At 43.8% G+C, this 24,316-nt stretch overlaps 1 protein-coding gene across 2 annotated transcripts in view; it reads left to right on the top strand.

Moving 5' to 3' along the window:
• LOC132894248 (uncharacterized) overlaps positions 1-20,503 on the top strand; it is a 45,665-nt gene extending 25,162 nt beyond the window's left edge. The window contains exons 2-4 of one of the 2 annotated variants that reach the window (XM_060933831.1): positions 236-324; positions 644-771; positions 20,316-20,503. In XM_060933831.1, the coding sequence (XP_060789814.1) occupies positions 236-324; positions 644-771; positions 20,316-20,326 (228 nt within the window). In that variant the 3' untranslated portion in view covers positions 20,327-20,503. Of the gene's footprint in view, positions 1-235; positions 325-643; positions 772-15,221; positions 16,978-20,315 lie in introns of those variants that run through there. The other variant, XM_060933830.1, reaches the window with a different exon arrangement.
• The last annotated feature ends 3,813 nt before the right edge of the window (positions 20,504-24,316 follow it).

Below are 24,316 nucleotides of genomic sequence, written 5' to 3'. Positions count from 1 at the left end.
TGATTGAAAACGCAGATGTTCGGTTATGTGTGGAAGGGATTTTTTTCGAAGACGAGGTGGTGTGGATAAAACATTTTTATAAACGGAGGGGGGGAAATGTTCGGTTTTAAAAATACGCGGCTACGTGTGTACATGGCATAAGTTACAGTATGTGCTCAGCTGCTACAGATGTTCAGTACTACAGCTGTTAAATCCACAGGACTTATTGAAATATGGACATGATGATTTGTTACAGACTTTTGAAGCAGCAGCTACCTTGCAGAGGGACGATGTGGAGAAACGGTTACAGACTTCAGTGCATTTCCATGATTACTTTCAGCGTCCGTAAGTGTTCTGGGTCTATTAAAGATATTAGAATGCCATGCTTAAGATGGTGCCACTTTATCCTTGGCGATGAAGTGAAAGCAAAATGGGTGAATTGGTGGATGAGGCTACTATTTCTGGTGTAACTTGTACTTCATCCTGTATTATGGAAAGGGAACTTTACAAGAGTAGCAGCTCTTAAAATGTGTGATTTTAAATATTCAAATTTATAGTGAAACACTTTGGTAATGTCTTACTGGATTTCTGTTGAACTGCGTTCATTTGAGTGGACCAGTAGGCTGAGTTCAAGCACTGTGTTAACGTGTTTCTTTTTCCTCAGGGAAGAGGAAACCAACAGCACTGGCATCGGTGTCGTATCAGAGACCAATCAAGAGATGCAGATAAATTTCACTTGTGCAGAGCACACAGATGTTCGCTGTCCCAGTGAAGCTGGAAAGCAGGATACAGGTATAGAAATAGAATGTCGCTCGGTAGATCACATACCATCGCCAATATTGAACAATCACCAAATTGTACACACTCGGGTTGTATACCACCCCCCACCCAGACGAGTCCGGTTCCTCCTCCCTCCCTCCCTCCCCATCAAGATCCATGCAACCCTTTCTCGAAATGTGGAAGAAAATTGTGAAAAAAAAAATTCCTGGATCTGCCCTTTTATTTGGACCCAAGATTGAGTGGGTTCTTTCTGGGCCCATGCCTTATCCTTCCACAAAGTTTAATTAAAATTAATTCAGCAGTTCTTGTGTAAACCTGATAACACAGGGGAGGAAAAACAGACAGGGGAAAATATATAACCTTCTGCCATTGGCGAAGGTAATAAACACGTATACCTGAATTTTTCAAGCTGTATCATTCTAACTCTATGGTGATTGGCTGCAGATAATTAATTTATAAATTACTGGATTTCATGACCAGTGGAAAACCTAAAATGTCTGTATTTTGGTAACATGTAAAGGTCAAATTCTGTATCTTGTTGTATTTCGGCGATCTCTCGGATGAGCGTGAGGTTTGGTTTTCTCTGCCCGCTCCCAGATACATGTTTTCTGAATTAACGACTCTTCTAGCTTCAATGATTTCCTCAGTCAGCTGTGCTTTCTTTGGCTTCCATAGTTTCAATCGTAAATCTTTACAAGTTTTTTATCAATTTCACTCAATTTGAGGCACAGTATCGCTTGTCTCTCGCTGACAGGTGATTGTTTACATGTTGAAGTAGCCATGTTGTCTTCCTTCTGCCATACAAGCTGGCCAGTTCTCACGTTTTTTCGGTCCAAGGCCGAGAAGGGTCTATTGGGATGACGATGAAACAGGGAAACATTTGTACAGTATTCAAAGACAGGTTGATACTGGAAGGATAGAGGGCAGGAGTCAGAGAGAGGAAAACATCCCTCGTTTAAGAATAGGACATACAGGGTTTAACTATTCTCTCAGCATAATGGGTAAACATCCCACTGGGAAATGTACACACTGTAGCCATCCAGAAAGTGTAGGACATGCACTACTCCACTGCAAGTAGTATGAACATGAGAGAAATCAGCTTTTTCAATCATTAAGAATGGTAAATCATCATTTTACATTACCTGGTTTGCTCGGAAAAGCATTAAGTCAGATATATCACTTTATCAAGTATTTAAAAGAAACAGAAATGGCTAAAAGAATATAGGCTTTTTTTTTCCCACCTCCAATATCTCCTGTTCCACACTCCAGCCCAATGGGTGGCGGTAATGTGCCTTTAAGTTGGTCTGCCAACCGCCAGATAACCCTAAAGAAGAAGAACTGCAGGTTTGTTTGTGGCCATGTTGCCGGACAGCTTTGTGTTTAACAACAACTGGCACGAGTGTGTGTAGGTGATTGTGAGCTTAATTCAGTAAACATCTACAGATAAACTTGTAGAGGTGACATCTAAAAGAATAATCCCAGGGAGCTGTAGTGCTTTTTGATGTAATAACAAGCGTGGAGAGAAGCCTGGTTTAACTTTTCACCGCTTCCCGGTGAACTCCGAAAGACGAACAGTGGTGAGCTGCAGTTAAATGTGAAGACTGGATGCCTACAAAACATTCTCGTGTGTGCGGAGAACATTTTATATCAGGATAGTGTGGGACCTCTGTGCACTTTTTCTAGCTCAAGGTTGTTCTGTTATAAAAATCCCATAGATATAGATCTAGATCAAGCCTCAGTGTATCGTCATAGAACCGTGCTCGCGATAGCGTTCTATTCACTGATCTCTGTGTAAAATATCTGGATGGCTCATTGCCCATTCCCCGCTGTAGAAACGAGTGAAGCCATCTGGCCGCCATGTTACCACACCCTTCACGTATAGACCATGTGTACCTACGTCATAGGTCAGAGCGCAAGTTTGTTTATCCGCCATATTGGGTATCAAGCCGCAGCTCACTTCACACGCGGAAATTTTTGGAGCGTGATTAACATTTTCAGTCAGAATGGCTTGTTGTGTGGCAGTAGGGTGCTCTAACAGAAAAAGCACGAAGGGTTTATCTTTTTACCGGTTCCCTGCTGATCAAGAGCGGAGGAAGAAGTGGATTGCTGCCGTTAAACGTGTTGACTGGGAACCAAGCGAACACTCGATTGTGTGCCCAACATTTCGTGTCAGGCAAGTGGCTTCTACCCCTGTAACGTTAACTGTTTCAGTATAACGTGTAAATAATGTACAGTGGTGCTTGAAAGTTTGTGAACCCTTTAGAATTTTCTATATTTCTGCATAAATATGACCTAAAACATCAACAGATTTTCACACAAGTCCTAAAAGTAGATAAAGAGAACCCAGTTAAACAAATGAGACAAAAATATTATACCTGGCCACTTATTTATTGAGGAAATTATACAATATTACATATCTGTGAGTGGCAAAAGTATGTGAACCTCTAGGATTAGCAGTTAATTTGAAGGTGAAATTAGAGTCAGGTGTTTTCAATCAATGGGATGACAATCAGGTGTGAGTGGACACCCTGTTTTATTTAAAGAACAGGGATCTATCAAAGTCTGATCTTCACAACACACGTTTGTGGAAGTGTATCATGGCACGAACAAAGGAGAGTTCTGAGGACCTCAAAAAAAGCATTGTTGACGCTCATCAGGCTGGAAAAGGTGAAAAAAACATCTCTAAAGAGTTTGGACTCCACCAATTCACAGTCAGACAGATTGTGTACAAATGGAGGAAATTCAAGACCATTGTTACCCTCCCCAGGAGTGGTCGACCAACAAAGATCACTCCAAGAGTAAGGCATCTAATAGTCGCCGAGTTCACAAAGAACCCCAGGGTAACTTCTAAGCAACTGAAGGCCTCTCTCACATTGGCTAATGTTAATGTTCACGAGTCCACCTTCAGGAGAACACTGAACAACAATGGTGTGCATGGCAGCGTTGCAAGGAGAAAGCCACTGCTCTCCAAAAAGAACATTGCTGCTCTTCTGCAGTTTGCTAAAGATCATGTGGACAATCCAGAAGGCTATTGGAAAATGTTTTGTGGATGGATGAGACCAAAATAGAACGTTTTGGTTTAAATGAGAAGCGTTATGTTTGGAGAAAGGAAAACACTGCATTCCAGCATAAGAACCTTATCCCATCTGTGAAACATGGTGGTGGTAGTATCACGGTTTGGACTTGTTTTGCTGCATCTGGTCCAGGACGGCTTGCCATCATTGATGGAACAATGAATTCTGAATTATAACAGCGAATTCTCAAGGAAAATGTCAGGACATCTGTCCATGAACTGAATCTCAAGAGAAGGCAGGTCATGCAGCAAGACAACGACCCCAAGCACACAAGTCGTTCTACCAAAGAATGGTTAAAGAAGAATAAAGTTAATGTTTTGGAATGGTCAAGTCAAAGTCCTGACCTTAATCCAATCAAAATGTTGTGGAAGGACCTGAAGCGAGCAGTTCATGTGAGGAAACCCACCAACATCCCAGAGTTGAAGCTGTTCTGTATGGAGGAATGGGCTAAAATTCCTCCAAGCCGGTGTGCAGGACTGATCAACAGTTACCAGAAACGTTTAGGTGCAGTTATTGCTGCACAAGGGGGTCACACCAGATACTGAAAGCAAAGGTTCACATACTTTTGCCACTCACAGATATGTAATATTGGATCATTTTCCTCAATACATAAATGACCAAGTATAATATTTTTGTCTCATTTGTTTAACTGGGTTCTCTTTATCTACTTTTAGGACTTGTGTGAAAATCTGATGATGTTTTAGGTCATATTTATGCAGAAATATAGAAAATTCTAAAGGGTTCACAAACTTTCAAGCACCACTGTACATTTTTGTAATAAACATGATGCGCTTGTGCATTTTCAATTTTTATGTTTCCTAAATCACTGTCTCGTGGCATTTTACATTGCCATTACTAAAACTAGTAGTAGATCTAGTAATATCGATACATAATAGTTAGTACTACTACTAATTTAAAAAAAACAGTATCATGCTACATGATTCGTTGTATCACATTTTGTTTCAACATCGATGTAGAGGTCAGAGCGGGTGGGTGGAGCACAGAAGTACGGCAGGCCAGAACTGAGTTCCAAAAACTCTTTTTATTTGCACTTTACAGTCGCAAACATACACTCTCCCAGCCACACGCATACACACACATCAGTCATCTGGTTCGGAAGAGCTCACTTCCTCTGCTCTCTCTCTCCTTATATAGGGCGTGGTTGCTGGGAAAAGACACAAACAGGTTAATTCACCTCCGGTGTTGTGATTCTGCCACTTACCTTCCCTGACTCCGCCCTCCGGTCACAGACCGACGCTTGACCACGCCCCCACTGCCACATACCCCCACCGCCCGACTCAGGCCGAGCAGCTGTCCGGCCTGCAGCCGACTCCCCCTCCCCCCCGACGGGAGAGGAAGTCCGCCACGACCATCTGTGCCCCCGGCCTGTGGACCAACTTGAAGTTAAAGGGTTGGAGTGCCAGATACCAACGGGTGATCCGCGCGTTGGCATCCTTCATGCAGTGGAGCCACTGGAGGGGCGCGTGGTCCGAACAGAGGGTGAAAGGGCGTCCCAGCGGGTAGTAACGGAGGGAGAGGACCGCCCACTTGATGGCCAGGCACTCCTTCTCTATGCTGCTGTAGCGCCCCTCACGCACTGACAGCTTACGACTTATGTACAGCACTGGGCGATCCTCCACCTCCTGGGACAAAACAGCCCCCAGCCCTCTGTCTGATGCGTCCGTCTGCAATATAAAAGGGAGAGAAAAGTCAGGGGAGTGTAACAGTGGCCCCCCACACAGTGCAGCCTTTACCTCAGAAAAAGCCTGCTGGCATTGCTCCGTCCACTGGACCGGATCTGGTGCCCCCTTTTTAGTGAGATCAGTCAGTGGGCTGGTGATGTCCGAATAATTGGGTATAAACCTACGGTAATAGCCAGCCAGCCCCAGGAACTGTCTCGTCCCCTTTTTGGTCTTTGGCCTCGGGCAGGCCGCAATCGCTGCCGTCTTGTTAATTTGGGGACGCACCTGCCCATTGCCCAAGTGGAAGCCCAGATACCGTACTTCCACCCACCCAATCGCGCACTTCTTTGGGTTGGCTGTGAGACCCGCCCGCCTCAGCGACCTAAGGACGGCCCTCAGGTGTTGTAGGTGCCGCGGCCAGTCATTACTATAAATAATGATGTCGTCCAGGTACACGGCCGCATAGGTGGCGTGGGGGCGGAGGACCCTATCCATCAGGCGCTGAAACGTAGCGGGTGCCCCAAACAGCCCAAAAGGAAGCGTGACAAACTGGTGTAAGCCGAACGGTGTGGAAAAGGCCGTTTTTTCTCAGGATAATGGAGTCAAGGGGATCTGCCAATAACCCTTCGTCAAATCCAGTGGCGAGTAAAAGCGAGCCGTGCCTAGTCGATCGAGCAACTCATCAATACGAGGCATTGGGTATGCGTTGAATTTAGACACCGCGTTGACTTTTTTTTTTTCCTATAGTCTACACAGAACCGGATCGACCCGTCGGCCTTGGGTACCAAGACCACCGGGCTGCTCCAGTCGCTGTGGGACTCCTCGACGATGCCCATTTCGAGCATGGCCTCGAGTTCTTCCCGAACCACTTTTTTCTTGTGTTAGGGTAGCCTGTAAGGGCGGCTACGCACTACCACCCCCGGGCGCGTCTCAATGTGGTGCTCTATGAGGTCGGTGCGGCCGGGCAGGGGCGAGAACACCTCCGAAAATTCGGTCTGCAACTGGGCAACCTCTGTGAGTTGGGTTGGGGAGAGGTGGTCTCCACAGGGGACCGGAGAGGTACGCGATGCCAATGCTCCCTTTTGAACCTCTGGCCCCAGCTCCGCCTTCTCCGGAACCACCAACACCAATGCCATGGGGACCTCCTCGTTCCAGAGTTTGAGCAGATTGAGGTCGTAAATCTGTAGCGCCCCACCCCTGTCCGTTCGCCTCACCTCGTAGTCGACGTCCCCGACTCACCGTGTGATATCTCAAAGGGTCCTTGCCACTTGACGACCAATTTGGAGCTCGATGTGGGCAACAGTACGAGTACTTTATCTCCCAGTGCGAACTCCCTAAGGTGCGTACCCTTGTCGTACAGGCGGGTTTGCCGTTCTTGGGCCTGCCACAAATTCTCCTGGGTTAGGTGTGAGAGAGTGTGTGGAGTTTTGCGCGCAGGTCCATAACGTATTGAATTGCATTTTTACTTGGTGAAGGTCCCTCCTCCCAATTTTCTCGCAGCACATCTAAAATGCCACCCGGCTTACGCCCGTATAACAACTCAAACAGGGAGAACCCCGTGGAGGCTTGTGGGACCTCTCGCACTGAAAACAACAAGGGTGCGAGCCATTTATCCCAATTACGTGTGTCCTCGATTATGAATTTCCTAATTATATTTTTGAGTGTGCAATTGAATCGTTCGATAAAACCGTCCATTTGTGGGTGATGAGCGCTGGTGCGGATCGGCTTAATACCCAACAACCCGTAAAGTTCGTTCAGTGTTCGTGACATAAATGAGGTGCCTTGATCAGTCAGAATCTCTTTCTGGATTCCAACTCGGGAGATAACGTGGAAGAGCGCTTCCGCAGTACTGTATGCTGAGATATTGCAAAGAGGCACTGCTTCCGGGTATCGCGTTGCATAGTCCACTAGAACTAATATAAAGCGGTACCCTCGTGTTGACCGATCTAATGGCCCGACGAGATCCATCCCAATTCTTTCGAACAGGGTCTCGATTAAAGGGTGAGGGCGCAAAGGCGCTTTTGGAATGGCCGCTGGATTTACTAACTGGCATTCGCGGCACGCCGTAGACCACCTACGGACATCGCCGCGAATCCCTGGCCAATAGAACCGGGCCATTATTCAGGCTAGTGTTTTATCCTGCCCCAAGTGTCCAGCCATGGGATTAAAGTGAGCCGCCTGGAATACCAATTCCTGGCGGCTTTTTGGAATCAAGAGCTGCGTGACTTGTTCTTTAGTCTGAGTGTCCTGTGTCACTCGGTATAATCTATCCTTCATAATAGAAAAATAGGGGAAGGATGGGGTGGCGTTTGGCTGGAGCGTTTGATCATCGATTACTCTCACTTGGTCAAACGCATGCCGCAGAGTCTCGTCTCGCGATTGCTCTAACGGAAAATCCGCAATGTATTCCCCGAGAGAGGGAGGAGGAGCCAACGGCTCCTCACTCTGACGCGGAGATGACGTAGACGGCTCTGTGACAGCTGCTCCCGCCAAATCGACACCGGGCCCTCCCCCTGCTGAACTACGGCAGGACCCACTCTTTACTAAGTGACTCATTAACTCCCCGAATCCCTGCCAATCAGTCCCCAAAATTATCGAGTGGGTGAGGCGAGGATTAACCGCCGCCTTTACTGTAAATTTTTCCCCTCTGAAAAAAATGTGGACAGACACTAAAGGGTAGCTGTGAACATCCCCGTGCACACACAACACCTTCACCCCCTGTGCTCCCCCCAATGCCTCGTCTTGCACCAGGCTTTGGTGAATTGAGGTCTGATTACAGCCAGAGTCCACCAACGCCTGATATGTATCCCCTTGGATACTCACCGGTATGCAATATGCTCCGGCCCGATTGAGGGCGGCTCCTGGCTCGTCAGGGATCCGGACCACTGCGCCCACCTCCTTTGCTGAGCATTGATGCTGGAGGTGCCCCGGCTCCCCACAGCGCCAGCAAACCGGCCCAGACTTTTCTCTGCACCGGTACTCTGGGGCTCACTCACCTGGGGGGGAGAGACAGACACCGAAGCGGGAAACGGGAGGACACCGCGGGTGCGGCGGACCGGCTGTGAGGGAGCCGGCCCCCGCCTCCGCGGTGGGGGAACGGGGCGAGGACAAGACACAGAAGGGGAGGGGGAGGAGAGAAGCGAAGAGGGGATCTGTGATCCTACCACGGGAACCGCTGCCAAATGATCCTCTGCCAACTCGATGGCCTGATCCAGCAACACCGGGCGATGGCACTGGACCCACTCCGCCGTTTCTTTGGGAAGTTGCGCGATGAACTGCTCCAGTGCAACCAGGTTGACGACTCCCTCGGCGTCGCGGTTGTCAGCCCTCAGCCACCGCCTGCAGGCGTCCCGGAGTTGTTGGCCAAACGCGAACGGGCAGCCGACCTCCTCTAGGCACAAGAGCGCGGAAGCGCTGACGATGTTGTTCGGTGGTGCGCCCCACACGCTGGAGGACGGCCCGGCGCAGGTCCGCGTAGACCAGCCGGCTGTCGGCGGGGAGCTGTAGCACAGCCAGCTGCGCCTCGCCTGTTAGCAGGGGGAGGAGGCGCGCTGTTCCACCAGCCACCCCATCTGCGGGCCCATCTTCCACCAGCCACCCCATCTGTGGGCCCATCTTCGTTAGGGTGAGGTGGAGTGGGCCTGCAGCGACGGAGATGGTGGACCCCGCCGACGCGAGGAGGTGCCGGAACGCCTGTCGATCTTCCTGTTGCGCCAGCACCAGGGCCTTGAACCGTTGTTCTTGCTCCTTTCGGAGGGCGAGCAGTGCCTGGTGCTGGCTCTGTTGGGCCGTGGTGAGGGCATGGATCAGGTCTGCGAAGGGGGAGGACTCCATGGGGCCCGGCTTCTGGGTTTCGGCACCACTGTAGAGGTCAGAGCGGGTGGGTGGAGCACAGAAGTACGGTAGGCCAGAACTGAGTTCCAAAAACTCTTTATATGCACTTTACAGTCGCATATACACACACATCAGTCATCTGGTTCGGGAGAGCTCACTTCCTCTGCTCTCTCCTTATATAGGGCGTGGATGCTGGGAAGACACACAAACAAGTTAATTCACCTCAGGTGTAGTGATTTTGCAACTTACCTTCCCTGACTCCACCCTCCGGTCACAGACCGACGCTTGACCACGCCCCCACTGCCACAATCGATAATAGCGATATGCAAATATCTATTCTGAAAAGTCAGTGTATGGTACGCACCTGTGAAGAAATAACAAAACGCTTTTCATGCATATGAACTAGCGCGTTCCGTACCCATCCTGAGGAGAAATATCTGTAAGCTTCTCGTGACTTGTAGGCTTTTAGTGACTGACCACTGTAACCCCCTGGCGTGTTGATGAGATAATGATATACATCGGGGTAACTTGCGTCTGGCAGCTCATTACTTGAACAATCAAGCGCAGATTTGGTTTCACTCTTACTAATGATATATGGGTCGACCCCTAAGACAGCAATCTTATCTCTACAGCGGGTTTTTTTTTTTTGCTGTGATATCCAGGGATTCAGCATAAGTCGAGAGCCCGACTTGAGAAGACGACATCGCGACAGTGGGTATCACTTACAAACTTGCGAAAGCATGATCCCCAATATGGCGGTGTAAACAGATAATCACGTGACCATGACGTCACATGCACAAGGTCTATATTTGGTTTATGGGTTAAACCATCGTATCCAATCAAATTTGCCCCAAGAAAATTATTTCCTGACTTTTTCCCTTTCAGTATTTCCTCTTATTTTCTCACCTTTACCCACATTCCTTACATATCTTTATAGTGCTCCCCTTCACTCTTGTTTCTTTTCCTACTATAATTATTTTTAAAGAGATTATTTCAGTTTTCTTTTCTCTTATACCGTGTATCTTTCTCTTTTGTGTATTTCTTCTTCTTTTCTATTTAGGACAGTTGCTGAAACAGGATTATTTTCTCATGTTTGCCATTTTCACTTCCTTCTCACACATGTCTTAACAGTGTTTATTTTTTTTCGTGGTCCGGTTTCCATCAAATCCTGCGCTTTGATTTGGCTGGCGAGCGGGTCTGTATCCTACGGTCCAGACCCCAGTTACGGACCTCTGGCGACTCGCTCGTTCACAATAACAAACATGGTAGCATTTTTTGTCAACATTTATTTTTGCATTTCTCAGGAGAATAGCATTAATTTTACATCATGGATAGCGATAACGACAGTGTTCACAGCGAAAGCGAGTTTTACTACCCTGAGGAAGATGAAATAAAATAAAACATTTCAGGAGAAAGCTAAAAACCTGTAACTTGCTAACGCCGAGCAAAAACATGGCTGAATTCTGAATGACTCAATTTTGTATAAATAGGGGACTACATAGGCGGCAAAATGTAGGGTTTTTTCCTGCCATGGAAGTGCACTTGTATACCGAGGAGGAAGCAATTTGCATTACAGCCGTGAATGAGGATTCAAAATGGCAGCTCGCCTCGGCTCAATTTTCCCTTTCAGGCGCTCTCGTTTTGTTAGAATTTGGTAAAGAAAAAAAAAATTATTTACCAGCTTAAGGTCAGTCCGTATGGTGAAGTACTGTGACTTTGGCCCAGAGGGCCTCGGTCAGTACTTTCAAGACCTCGGTCATGGTATTTCCTGGGTGCGATTTGCTGGGGGGGATGGGGGGGATCATCCCCCCCCTCTGGTTTTTATCTCTGCTGAAAAAAAAATCCTTGGGGACAACCCTGTCAATAAAACAAACAAACCAAAACAAAAAGTTGACATGACAGGCATGTTGTGAGACAGTTTTCTATGGTCTACATTGCACTCACTTTCAAAATGACCCCAAGTGGCAGCTTTGATGTTCACGAACGTCCCCAGCAAATAGATACATTGTAGGTAATAACAATATCCAGAGTGTGAACGTGGATTTGGCGCCATGAATCACATCCTTACTGATGAGCCAACAGAATGAATGTATCCACACTGACAGCCTTCTTTTCCTCGCTGTCAATGGGCCAGACGTGCGTTCCTTCCCTGCTGAGAAATTCGCAGAAATGTGGATTAAAGAAGGGCGAAACGCGGCAGATAGCGCACCGACGGGAAAGCAGAAAAGGCCACATGAACTGAGCCATCAGAGCAAACTGTTCATTTAGTATTCATGTATTTTAGTGATTTTCGAGTCACTGTCCATTTAATCCGGAGGGAGAGAAACATCACAGCAACGCGACAAGCCATGCGAACTTTGTTGTGTGTTAGTGTATTTAGTCAGAGAGATAGGAAGATGAATTTACTATCTCTGGTTTGTTTTCATTTAGTGTTTGTGGCAGCGGGGGCGTGGTCAAGCATCGGTCTGTGACAGAAGGATGGCAGGACAGAACTGATTTCACACAACTCGCTTTTATTCAGCTTCTATCTGCACTCACATACACATCAGTCGTCTAGTTGTGGAGAGAGCTCCCTCTGCTCTAGCGCTCTCTCCTTAAATAGGGCGCGGTCACTGGGAAGACACACAAACACATTAATGACAGGTGTAGTGATTCTGCCACTTACCTTCCCTGACTCCGCCCTCCTGTCACAGACCGATGCTTGACCACGCCCCCGCTGCCACAGTGTTATTCATTTGATATCATCGGATGTTATTGAGCTGTTAGCCTATTGTTACCTTAGTTTTGTGACGTTTCATGATTAAAAAAAAACATCCCCCCCTTCTGGTTTTTTGACAAATCGCACCCTGGGTATTTCACAATACGGACCGACCTTAAGCTGGTAAATTTTATTTATTTATTAGAGGTCACATAATTCACATCACACATGAATCGATCCTGATAGAGTTCGATAACAGATTATTCCTCAGTGCTCTCACTAATATCTCACATCTCATTCTCTTTAATACACATTGGCTTTTTTTTTATATACTTTTGAATTATTTTGATCTTGTTTTTGATAGTTATAAATAAATATTGCCTGGTGTTATTTAGGTTTTCTTTAAATTTGTCATTTTTAATGTTTTGGAAATATTAATTTTTATGGAAATATTTTTTATAATAATTTGAGTAGGCGGCACGGTGGTGTAGTGGTTAGCGCTGTCGCCTCACAGCAAGAAGGTCCTGGGTTCGAGCCCCGGGGCCGGCGAGGGCCTTTCTGTGTGGAGTTTGCATGTTCTCCCCGTGTCCGCGTGGGTTTCCTCCGGGTGCTCCGGTTTCCCCCACAGTCCAAAGACATGCAGGTTAGGTTAACTGGTGACTCTAAATTGACCGTAGGTGTGAATGTGAGTGTGAATGGTTGTCTGTGTCTATGTGTCAGCCCTGTGATGACCTGGCGACTTGTCCAGGGTGTACCCCGCCTTTCGCCCGTAGTCAGCTGGGATAGGCTCCAGCTTGCCTGCGACCCTGTAGAACAGGATAAAGCGGCTAGAGATAATGAGATGAGATGAGATAATTTGAGTATTTAGAATAATTAATTTTATTATGCAGTAAATTGTAAGTAATTTAGGACTTGTATTAATAATAATAATAATAATAATAATACATGTCAAGCACATTCAGTATTAAAAGGAACCTGAGTGGTACTTTTTGTCTCTGTGTCGGTAGGTAGATATGTCGTAGTAACACAGAACAGAAAACTCTGTGGGGAAATCCCATTTCTCAGAAAATCTCCTCAGCTATGGCGTCATGTTTGTAACTATCGAGAACTCGGTACGCCGTTTTCTTCGCTACATTAAAGATGACGCGCACGCGTGTGTGGACGGCAGTGAGTTTCAAATATGGCCAGAATTTGCTGAAATTCAGTTGACCCATCTAAACATTTATTACATTGTGTCCAAATATAAACGCAAGTCGTCAGTATTTTATTATTAGTTTGACGGGACACGTTATGCTATCGGGGACTGGTTACGCTGGGATACCGAAGTTCACATTCAGTAAGTCTGTAAGTTGGTGTAACATGAACAGAACTTTGGCCGAGATAGTAAAGCTTCCCCGGTGTGTCGGCCTGCATCTGTAGTGACCTGTAGTTAAAAGGTTATTTATAAAAAAAGCAAGTTACAGGAGCAAGGAAATGAATAGAATAAATATTACAGTGCATGATGTTCCTGGTAGTATTAGATTTGTTATCTGTATTAGATCAGTTGGGGGGGTCAGCAGGTTCGTATTTGGTGTGGGTTTGTTTTGTTTGTTTGTTTAAAGTAATCTGTGATCTAAGGGGATTTGCCTAGCTTTGATTCTCCACGAGCTGTAGGCCTATTAAATATGGCTAATATTAATAAATAAACCTATTGGGTCCAGCCATAATCCTTTCCTCTTTTATTTAAAATCCAGTTCTGAAATTTAAATCCCTTTGACTTTTTTTAATAAGCTTAAGTAATGTTTCTTGAAGCCCAACAATCATTAGTTACAATTGTATGAATTAGGGATAATTAACAATTATTCACCACAGGCTCAGTGGATAATAATCGAGATGGGGTTGAGGTTATTATTCACTGAGCCTGAGGTGGATAATTGTAGTATAAATAAACATTTAAACTGTATTTAAAAAATTATTTCAAACTTCAGAAGCAACATGCAAATGTAATGCGCAGACTTGTCATTTATCTATGCCGAATCACGTAAGATACTTTGTTTTGAACGCGATGAAATAAATCATAATTCCACCTTTTTGAATAGTTTCACAGCAAACTTCGTAGCATCTTTTAGTGCTTTTAAGAACAGCATTAAAGTGCGGATCACGGGTAAATTCAGGAGCAAGCTCAATGTAATTCCCCTATTTTATATTAAACTTTGGTCAAATATCTGTCACATTTTTCATTTTGTGCAGTTTTTTTTTACCTTGTGCAATATCAGAAAAATTCAGTTGAACTCAAGCCATTTGAGGCGAATTAGTCCGCCTCTGAAAAAACTTGGCATTTGGATTTCCCGGCAAACATTGATTTTCGTGATGTCGCGTGCGGGACGCCTCCCTCTGAATCCTACGTCAGCGCTGGTTTGTTTATGAGAAAACGACCTTTTCTGCAAATTTCTTCAACATTATCGCGTAATTATTAAAATGGTGAACAGATGTATCGTAGGAGGGTGTAGCAACACCAATCTTGATGGGATTAGTACTCATCGTTTCCCAAAAGACCGGACAATGAGAGAGAAATGGGAGCGCTTGGTCTACACAGGCTGTGCACTGAAACCGTGCAAAGCTCGCGCAGCCTGCTGGCGCTTCCGCAGGTAACGCCACGAATCTGGCTCCAGACTCCCTTGGGATTTTTCCAGATGCATTTTATTTATTTTTTTTCTGCTGTAGACAGATTGCCTTGTGCAAAATTACCCTTCTGGATGAGTGTGTAAAGGGACATGCTTTCAGATAAAAAAAAAAAACAAAACAATTGGTCCAGAATATGCACTTTAAGAACAGCATTTGTAATTCTTCCTCATTTTTGATGATGAAGCGATTGGCCGCCATTTTGCCGAGTTACTTGAGGTGATTATCGAGAAATGGTTCGAATCTCTCAACCAATCAGCGCACACGATTTTCTATAATCACCTCTGTATTTATACTAATTGCTATTAAGTATCTTCATGATGATAAATGGACTCGGCATAAATGAAACTGAGCTGTTCATGCTTTTAGCAAACAATGAAAATATTACTTCTTATAGCTCTACATTGTTTGCATCTAAGTTTTTCCCAGCATGCTTGACACTACTATAATAATGAGTTTAATGAAAATAATAACCTGTAAATGAACTAATTAATATTTTGTTGTGACTTACAGGGAAGAAAAGTGATCACCCCCTGTCACCTGATTATGTGCCAAGCATTTTCTCTCACACACAGTCGTCTGCAAAACAAAAAAACACAAAAGCATTGCAGAAGTCTGAAAAGCGACAAAACCTGAAGAAAAGGAAACGTGGAAGTAGAAAACAAGTTACAGCGGAATGTGCAGTGCTTGGCCTTCGAGACACTGATGTAACCACTCCTTCTGAATGCTCCACGGATTCCACTGAATCATCTCCTGAAGTTGCAGATCTCAAAGATGAAGGAAGTGCAGAAGCTTTAGATGAAAATGAAGCATTGCCTTTTGAGCTCCAATGCAGAATCCTGAGGAAGGAAAATCGTACTTTAAAGGAACAACTGAAAAAATACTTTCTCTGTCCGGAGTCTTTTTCAGAGGACAATGACAAAGTGGAACAATTTACAGGTCTTCCAACATATGGGATTATGATGGTGACGTTCCAGTTTATACGGCCTTATTTAAATTTAAACAGGAAGCTTTCACCTTTCCGGCAGTTCCTGCTGACATGTATGCATCTTCGACTGAACTTAAACTTACAGTTTTTAGCCTACTTATTTTCCATTTCTTTGGAAACTGCATCCAGAGTATTTAGTAACACGTGTGATGTTATGTTCTGTCGCCTCGTTCCGGCGCTGGTGATCTGGCCAGATAGGGAACATTTACGGCAAAGTCTGCCAGTTTCATTTCAACAAAACTTTGAGAAATGTTGCTGTATAATTGACTGTTTTGAAATATTTCAGGAAAAACCGAGTGATGTGGAAACACCGAGAGAAACCTGTTCGCAGAATAAAAGCCACAACTCTTCAAAATATCTGATCGGTATTGCCCCACAAGGCGCGGTTTGTTTCGTTTCTCAGGGGTGGGATGGTCACTGCAGCGACAAACACATAACAGAACATTGCGGATTTCTGGATGAACTTTTGCCAGGGGATCTGATCCTAGCAGACCGAGGGTTTGATGGAGGTGACGCTGTTGGATTGCCTTCTGCAAATGTTTACATTTCTGCATTTACTCGGGGAACGTCCCAAATGAGCGCGTTGGATGTGGAGGGCACAAGGGCGCTCGCGTCAGCCAGAATCCATGTTGAGAGGGTTATTGGAATGGTTCGTCAGAAATACACAATACTGAGCAATACTGTGCCCATATCTCTTGTACATTCAAAAGATAATGGAATAACATCTTTGGACAAAATAGTACATATCTGCTGTGCATTGATGAACCTGTCTGACCCCATGATTCTTTTTGAGTGAAAAAAAAATGACAAATTTCACTTTTATTTGAAACCCTCATTTTATGGATTACATGATGTCTGAACAGCTACTTTTTTTTTTTGTGTAATACTTATGACAAAGACAGCTTAAAATTCTTTTAACAATTTTAGATGTGATAAAAATCATATCAATCACAGTTAATGTACATATTTGAGAAGGATTTGATGGAAATTTTTACCATACTGCAAATGACAATTCAGTGTAATTTGTCAATATTATACAGTGACAAAGTTTATAAACATTGCTGTATGCTTTATAGTTTGAATTATAATTTTGACGTGGAATTCTTTGCAAAAACTGCCAAATTATTGAATTGCTGCAGATTTTAACATAATTGTAACAGGTGTAAATAACTTGCATGGTCGTCAGTGGTAAAATTTGTAATGAAATGTTTGTAAATTAAAACATTTATTTGTAGTAAGAAGCACGTAATGTGTATGTCTGAAAGTTTTCACCTAATTTTACATTCCTTGAAATAAAGAAATGTATAAAGCGGCTAGAGATGATATGAGATAAAGTCACTTGTTGGTCTTACTTGAAAGCGTTCTATAACCTGAACAATGCCAGTTTGATTTTGGGATTCTTTTTGGACCCAAACAAGACGTGAACTCTTCCGATTTTACACATACCTGACTCACGGTTCAATATTACACCACTGTCAGCATTTCTGCAGTAACACCACGTATTTTCAGGGTCTGTACTGGCTGGATTTCTTTGTGTGGCAGAAAAGTATTTTCCAAACAATTCTCGCAAAACATAATTATGTTGACTTTTTCGACGCATCATCTATATTTTTGTCCTTTAAACAATAGGGGCATTTTATTTCAATGTAACTCTTTCCACAATATGTGCATTCAACTATGCCATCTGGTAACGCGCCCAAGTACAGCTATTCTTTTAACAGAAACAGACCACATTCCTGTACAGTAAAATCTGTGGTATTTCCTGCAGTGTTTTGCATACTTCTCTCTGGCTGTTTCTTCATGGCTGCATCCCCATCTATGGCAAAACTGACAATTTCTACTCTACAAATACATCAGTCAGCCATAACGTTATGACCACTGACCGGTGAAGTGAATAACATTTAATGATTCTATCCAGATTCACTGGATATGGAGCAATCATATGCTCCGATTGGCTACTCTACTACTAGGCTATCAGCTCATATACTGTGAGTAGAAAAAAACAAAACGGCGGAGCGTGTTGCTGAACCAACCAAGGATGAAATAAAAACTACTCAAAAACAAACCCCCAAAATTATCAAGTATTTAAAAGAAACAGAAATGGCTAAAAGAATATAGTATTTTGTTTGTTTTTTCCCCCCAATATCTCCCATTCCACACTCCAACCCAGTCGGTGGCGATAATGCACCTTTAAGTTGGTTTGCCAACCACCAAAAAACTAAAGAAGAAAAAAAAGTAAGGCACAAAAAAAAGGCAACAAAATATGGAATAAAAGTTTGATAGTAAGAACGTATCTTTTTTTATTTTTCAAGAATTATTATAGCATTTTTCACAAATTCTTGCTGTCATTTCACCAGTTTGTTTATATTCTAAGAGGAAATGGTTTTGTTGGACATTTTGTATAAAGTTTTTATTCATCAAATTTGTAAAAAAAAAAAGTTCTGTTTCTCAAAATCCACTAAATGTGAACAGAATAAAAGTTATTCCACTCAATCTCGTACATGGCTTATACCCAACTCGGTGCTACACGCCTCGTCAGCTATCAGCTCATGTACGACTCGATTTCATGGAATAACTGTTGAAAACGTGTATATGTGAATATCACTGGGTTTTGTGTGTGTGTGTGTGTGTGTGTATAAACAGTAAGAGTCCAAAGTTTGTACACCCCTCCTCATTCATAGATTTTTTTTCTGTATTTTGACTATTTTCTACATTGTAGAACAATACTGAAGGCATCAAAACTATGACATAACATGGAATTATGTGGTAAACAAAAAAGTGCTTAAAAAAAACCAATGTTTAATCTCATCTCATTATCTGTAGCCGCTTTATCGTGTTCTACAGGGTCGCAGGCAAGCTGGAGCCTATCCTAGCTGACTACGGGCGACAGGCGGGGTGCACCCTGGACAAGTCGCCAGGTCATCACAGGGCTGACATATAGACAGACAACCATTCACACTCTCATTCACACCTATGCTCAATTTAGAGTCACCAGTTAACGTAACCTGCATGTCTTTGGACTGTGGGGGAAACCGGAGCACCCGGAGGAAACCCACGTGGACACGGGGAGAACATGCAAACCCCACACAGAAAGGCCCTCGCCGGCCACGGGGCTTGAACCCGGACCTTCTTGCTGTGAGGCGACAGCGCTAACCACTACACCACCGTCCTAAACTTAGTGGTTTAATATTAAAGAGATTTAAAAGCCTCCCTCTCTCTCTCTCGCCTGTTCTTTTCATCATGCTGAATTTGTTGTATGATTTCAATTATTTATTTGTTGTGAGGCAAAAAGGAGAAACAGAAGAATCAGGGATGACAGAATGAGAGCAGAATGTACAGTGCTCCACAATTATTGGTGCCCCATGTAAGGATTAGTAAAAAGAGTTAGAAAAAAAATCCACCTTTTGGTGAAGTCGCTTCATCTCACACTGGAAAAAAAAGAGAAATAACCAACTTTTAATTGAAATAAATTTGTGACAGTGGGGGCGTGGCCAAGCAGCAGTCTGGGAATGGAGGGCGGAGTCAGGGAAGGTGAGTGGTCATGTCACTACACCTTGTGTGTCTCCTCCAGTGACCGCGCCCTATAAGAACAGAGTGAGAAGGGGAGGTCGGTGCCGAGGGCTCGATACTAGCCTGCGTGTGTGTGTGTGTGTGAGAGAGAGAGAGAGAGAGAGAGAGTTTTTTGAGTCCTATGCTGAAAAGCAGCAATAAAGAGAATACTTCAAACGCAAACAACAGCCTGCTGTGCTTCTGTGCTCCACCCACATCAGGTTCTCGCTACAAAATTTATTCAGAGAAAAAAAAATCCCTCGTTAAGAGACAATTATTTTCAACAAAAACACATGCGCCACAATTATTGGCACTCTTGCTAATTATAGTGAACATAACTGAAGTACGTTTCCCTTTTAAATTGTACGGTATTTTTGAGTTGACTGGAGTGTGTAGGAACCTTCAAGCTGTAATCCATGACTTCCTGATTAACTGGGATACAAATATAAGGTGACACAGCAGCTAAATTCAGTTAGACATCCATCAAAATGGAAAAGAAACCCTGCCCCAACTGTAAAATATGGTGGATGTTTTGGGACTGTTTTTCCTCCAAAGGCCCTTGAATTCCATGAAATAGCAGGACATTTTCAATCAAAATCTGGCTGCCTCTGCCAGGAAACTAAAACTGGGTCATCACTGGATCTTCCAGCAGGACAATGATCTGAAGCATATGTCCAAATCAACACAAAAATGGTTCACTGACCACAGAATCCAGCTTCTGCCATGGCCATCTCAGTCCCCTGACCTGAACCCCATTGAAAACCTGTGGGCTGAGCTGAAGAGGAGCGAGCACAAGAGAGGGCCGAGGATCCTGGATGATCTGGAGAGAGTGTGTAAAGAGGAATGATCTCAGATGCCCTGCTCTGTATCTCCAACCTTAGAAAATGTTATTGGAGAGACTCAGTGCTGGTTTATTGGCAAAGGGAGGGTGTACAAAGTCTTAAATACAGGGGTGCCAATAATACGGGGATGTGGTTTTGTTGAAAATAATTATTTCTTAATGAGGGATTTGTTTTTCTCTGAATAAATTCATTTCAATTAAAGGTTGGATTTTTCAATTTTTTTTTCAGGTGTGAGATGAAGCGACTTCACTACAGGGATGGATCCAGACAGATGCAACCGATGCACGTGCATCGTTCAGAAATATAAGTGCACCACTTGGCATCGGTCATGGGGTGCTTGTTTATTTTACCGGTAGCCAGCTCCATGGGCTATAACCATGCTCAACCAACAGACCAATGGTTCAGGATCTGACCACCTGTGGTAAGCAGTGACGCTTACCTGACCTAATTACCTGTATTCTCATGATGCTTTGCATAGACTGTTTGCACATGATGTCACATGTCCCATGACCCTCTCTGATTTAGCGGTGTCCACCATCTTTGTGGAATAACACATGCGTAGCAATAAGTACCTTCATACGAAATGCCACAAATTTGCACAGTTATCAGCTGCTCGAACAATTCTGTTAAGGCTGGAGTCAGATTGTTTAGTTTACCCACTTGTTAAAATGCCAGAAAGACCCCAAATGGAAGCTCTAACCCATAGACGACAGAGGCAGTGGCTTGCAAATCTGAACAAATCGGACATAAAAGAAACCAGCAATAAATATGTATGAGTATGTGCAGATCATTTCGTAAAGGGTAAGTTTATATTTCTACCGTTTATGTGAACCATAGACAAAATATATATAAAGATGCGACATACTGTAAGTGATATACATGTAAGCGCTACTCCAATTTATATTGCAGTTACAAATGCATAGCACAAAGCCCAAGTGAAATGGCAGCATTTTCAACTTAAGGCGTCTTCAGGCCCAGACCAAAACGTCATCTATGCTACTCCAGGATCTACTGTATGCGGATGATTGCGCTCTTATCCCCATTCCTTTGATGACGCTCAGCTCATTGTTGACAACTTTTCAAGAGCTTGCTGCAGATATGGCCTTACCATCAGCATCAAAAAGACAGAGGTACTACGCCAGCCGAGGCCTGGATCACCACCATGCTCTCAGTCCATCACTGTGTGTGGAGAAGCATTGAACACTGCTTAACAGGGCCGTGCAAAGACCTTTGGAGGGGCAGGGGCTCAACATTCAAAAAAGGGCACTTGGAACAAATTTTTCACACAAGTTAACTTTATTCAAAACTAAATTTCAATTGCAACTGAACATTCTGTGTGTGTGTGTGTGTGTGTGTGTGTGTGTGTGTGTAAGCTACTATAACAATAGTCTTGATAGAATATGTTGTGGACGTCGTCATTCAGCCTTAAGTTTTCGAAGCTGCTAGAATATGTTATTAACGCCGTCGTTCAAACTAAAGTTTCCGAATCTGCCACGTTAATGAAATGGATGGAGCAAACGGTTTAAATATAGCCTAGGCGGCTTCATTAAATGATAAACAACCCTACGCATTTACTGTTGTGTTCTAAGCTGCACAATATTGCATGTTCAGATAGAAATGAAAGGAGACTTTCAGTGTGACCTCACCATGCCGTTCCTCGCACTGTCTCCCACTGTCAACCGCCTGCATGCGCTTTCTGCACGGAGGCTCACTGAATGCATGACGTCACGGATTGATGCCCGCATTTACATAGAAAAACGTTATTTTATAAATCTCATCTCATCTCATTATCTCTAGCCGCTTTATCCTGTTCTACAGGGTCGCAGGCAAGCTGGAGCCTATCCCAGCTGACTACGGGCGAAAGGCGGGGTACACCCTGAACAAGTCGCCAGGTCATCACAGGGCTGACACATAGACACAGACAACCATTCACACTCACATTCACACCTACGGTCAATTTAGAGTCACCAGTTAACCTAACCTGCATGTCTTTGGACTGTGGGGGAAACCGGAGCACCCGGAGGAAACCCATGCGGACACGGGAAGAACATGCAAACTCCGCACAGAAAGGCCCTCGCCAGCCATGGGGCTTGAACCCGGACCTTCTTGCTGTGAGGCGACAGTGCTAACCACTACACCACCGTGCCGCCCATTTTATAAATCTATAATTTCATATATTATTGTCAAATTGTAGAGAATATTGATGTTGGAGCTAACTTATCTTTTACAAATATTAAAAAAAAACAGTCCCTATGAAAAGGGCACTTTGGACAACAAACAGAAAAGGGGCAGGGGCTAGAGCACCTGTAGCACGGTTCATTGCACGTGGGTGCTGCTTAACACTGTGACTTAGCGTTTAAGTTTATAATGTAGTTTATTTATCAGCCCTGTGATGACCTGGCGACTTGTCCAGGGTGTACCCCGCCTTTCGCCCGTAGTCAGCTGGGATAGGCTCCAGCTTGCCTGCGACCCTGTAGGACAGGATAAAGCGGCTACAGATAATGAGATGCGATGAGATGACTTTATTGCACAACTGGGACGGAGAAGTAAAGCTCACTACTGACCTCTAGTGGAGAATAAAATATACCACTGCAAATTTCTCACCTGTACAATGCTCTAATAGCCAGCCACTGCATTGCAGGTACAGACGCTCAACAATGAGATTATTTATAAAATAAATATTTTTTTGAACGAATTAAGTGAAATTGAACAATTTTCTGCGGCACACCTGATGATCTCTCACGGCACACTGGTGTGCTGCGGCACAGTGGTTGAAAAACACTGCTCTAATTTACTGTAGTCTGCTTTACAAAGAAATCTAATTCCATTATTATTTGAACTCCAGGTGAAGTCTGTCTTCATTAATATACAGAAAGTAACATTTTATTACAGGCTGTAAATAAAATATAAACCTGATTTATATTTTCCCTCCAGATTTCAAACTGTTCCAGCTAAATAACCCCTTTTCACTGATCTTTTAAAGCCAAGAATATCGTTAAAGGAACAAAACTATAAAATGTGTACAAAAAAGAGGAACAATGACAAATACGGTTGACATAAATCTTGTTAATTGTGTTAAGTGTGTGAACAGAATATTCACTGCATTTCAGTGTTAAAGATGATTTAGTTGTTTATTTCTTACCAATTTTAACACGGCTGTAAAACCCCTTCACTGCACTGGATACCGACTGAAATCCAAAATGCAGTGCCACATCTTTACTCACAAACACCTACATGACACACAGGAATATACATGTTTATATTTTAAAACATTTAACATAATGTAGTAAAATCGAACTGTAGCAAAGTCAGACTGGAGTAAAGTCGGACTGGAGTAAAGTCAGACGGTAGTAAAGTTGAACAGTAATAAAGTCAGACTAGAGTAAAGTCGGACAGCAGTAAATTCAGACTGGAGTAAAGTCGGAAAGTAGTAAAGTCGGATGGTAGCAAAGTCGGAAAGTAGTAAAGTTCGACAGTAGTAAAGTGAGACTGGAATAAAGTCAGACTGGAGTAAAGTCAGACTGGAGTAAAGTTAATGGTAGTGAAGTCAGACTGGAGTAAAGTTGGATGGTAGTAAAGTCAGACTGGAGTGAAGTCAGACTGGAGTAAAGTTGGACGGTAATAAAGTCAGACTGGAGTAAAGTTAATGGTGGTAAAGTCAGACTGGAGTAAAGTTCATGGTAGTAAAGTCAGACTGGAGAAAAGTTGGATGGTAGTAAAGTCAGACTGGAGTGAAGTCAGACTGGAGTAAAGTTGGATGGTAATAAAGTCAGACTGGAGTAAAGTTAATGGTAGTAAAGTCAGACTGGAGTAAAGTTCATTGGAGTAAAGTCAGACTGGAGAAAAGTTGGATGGTAGTAAAGTCAGACTGGAATAAAGTCACACTGGAATAAAGTCAGACAGGAGTAAAGTTGGACGGTTGTAAAGTCATACTGGAGTAAAGTTGGATGATAGTAAAGTCAGACTGGAGTGAAGTCAGACTGGAGTAAAGTTGGACAGAAGTAAAGTCAGACTGGAGTAAAGTTAATGGTAGTAAAGTTAGACTGGAGAAAAGTTGGATGGTAGTAAAGTCAGACTGAAGTAAATTTGGACGAGAGTAAAGTCAGACTGGAATAAAGTCAGACTGGAATAAAGTCAGGCTGGAGTAAAGTCACACTGGAATAAAGTCAGGCCGGAATAAAGTCAGACCGGAGTAAAGTCAGACCGGAGTAAAGTCAGACCGGAGTAAA

Source organism: Neoarius graeffei, chromosome 11 (assembly GCF_027579695.1).
Source record: "Neoarius graeffei isolate fNeoGra1 chromosome 11, fNeoGra1.pri, whole genome shotgun sequence".
NCBI classification, from domain to species: Eukaryota; Metazoa; Chordata; class Actinopteri; order Siluriformes; family Ariidae; genus Neoarius; species Neoarius graeffei.
The sequence above is the reverse complement of the archived record's forward strand: the minus strand, read 5'-3'. Positions and strand labels throughout refer to the sequence as shown.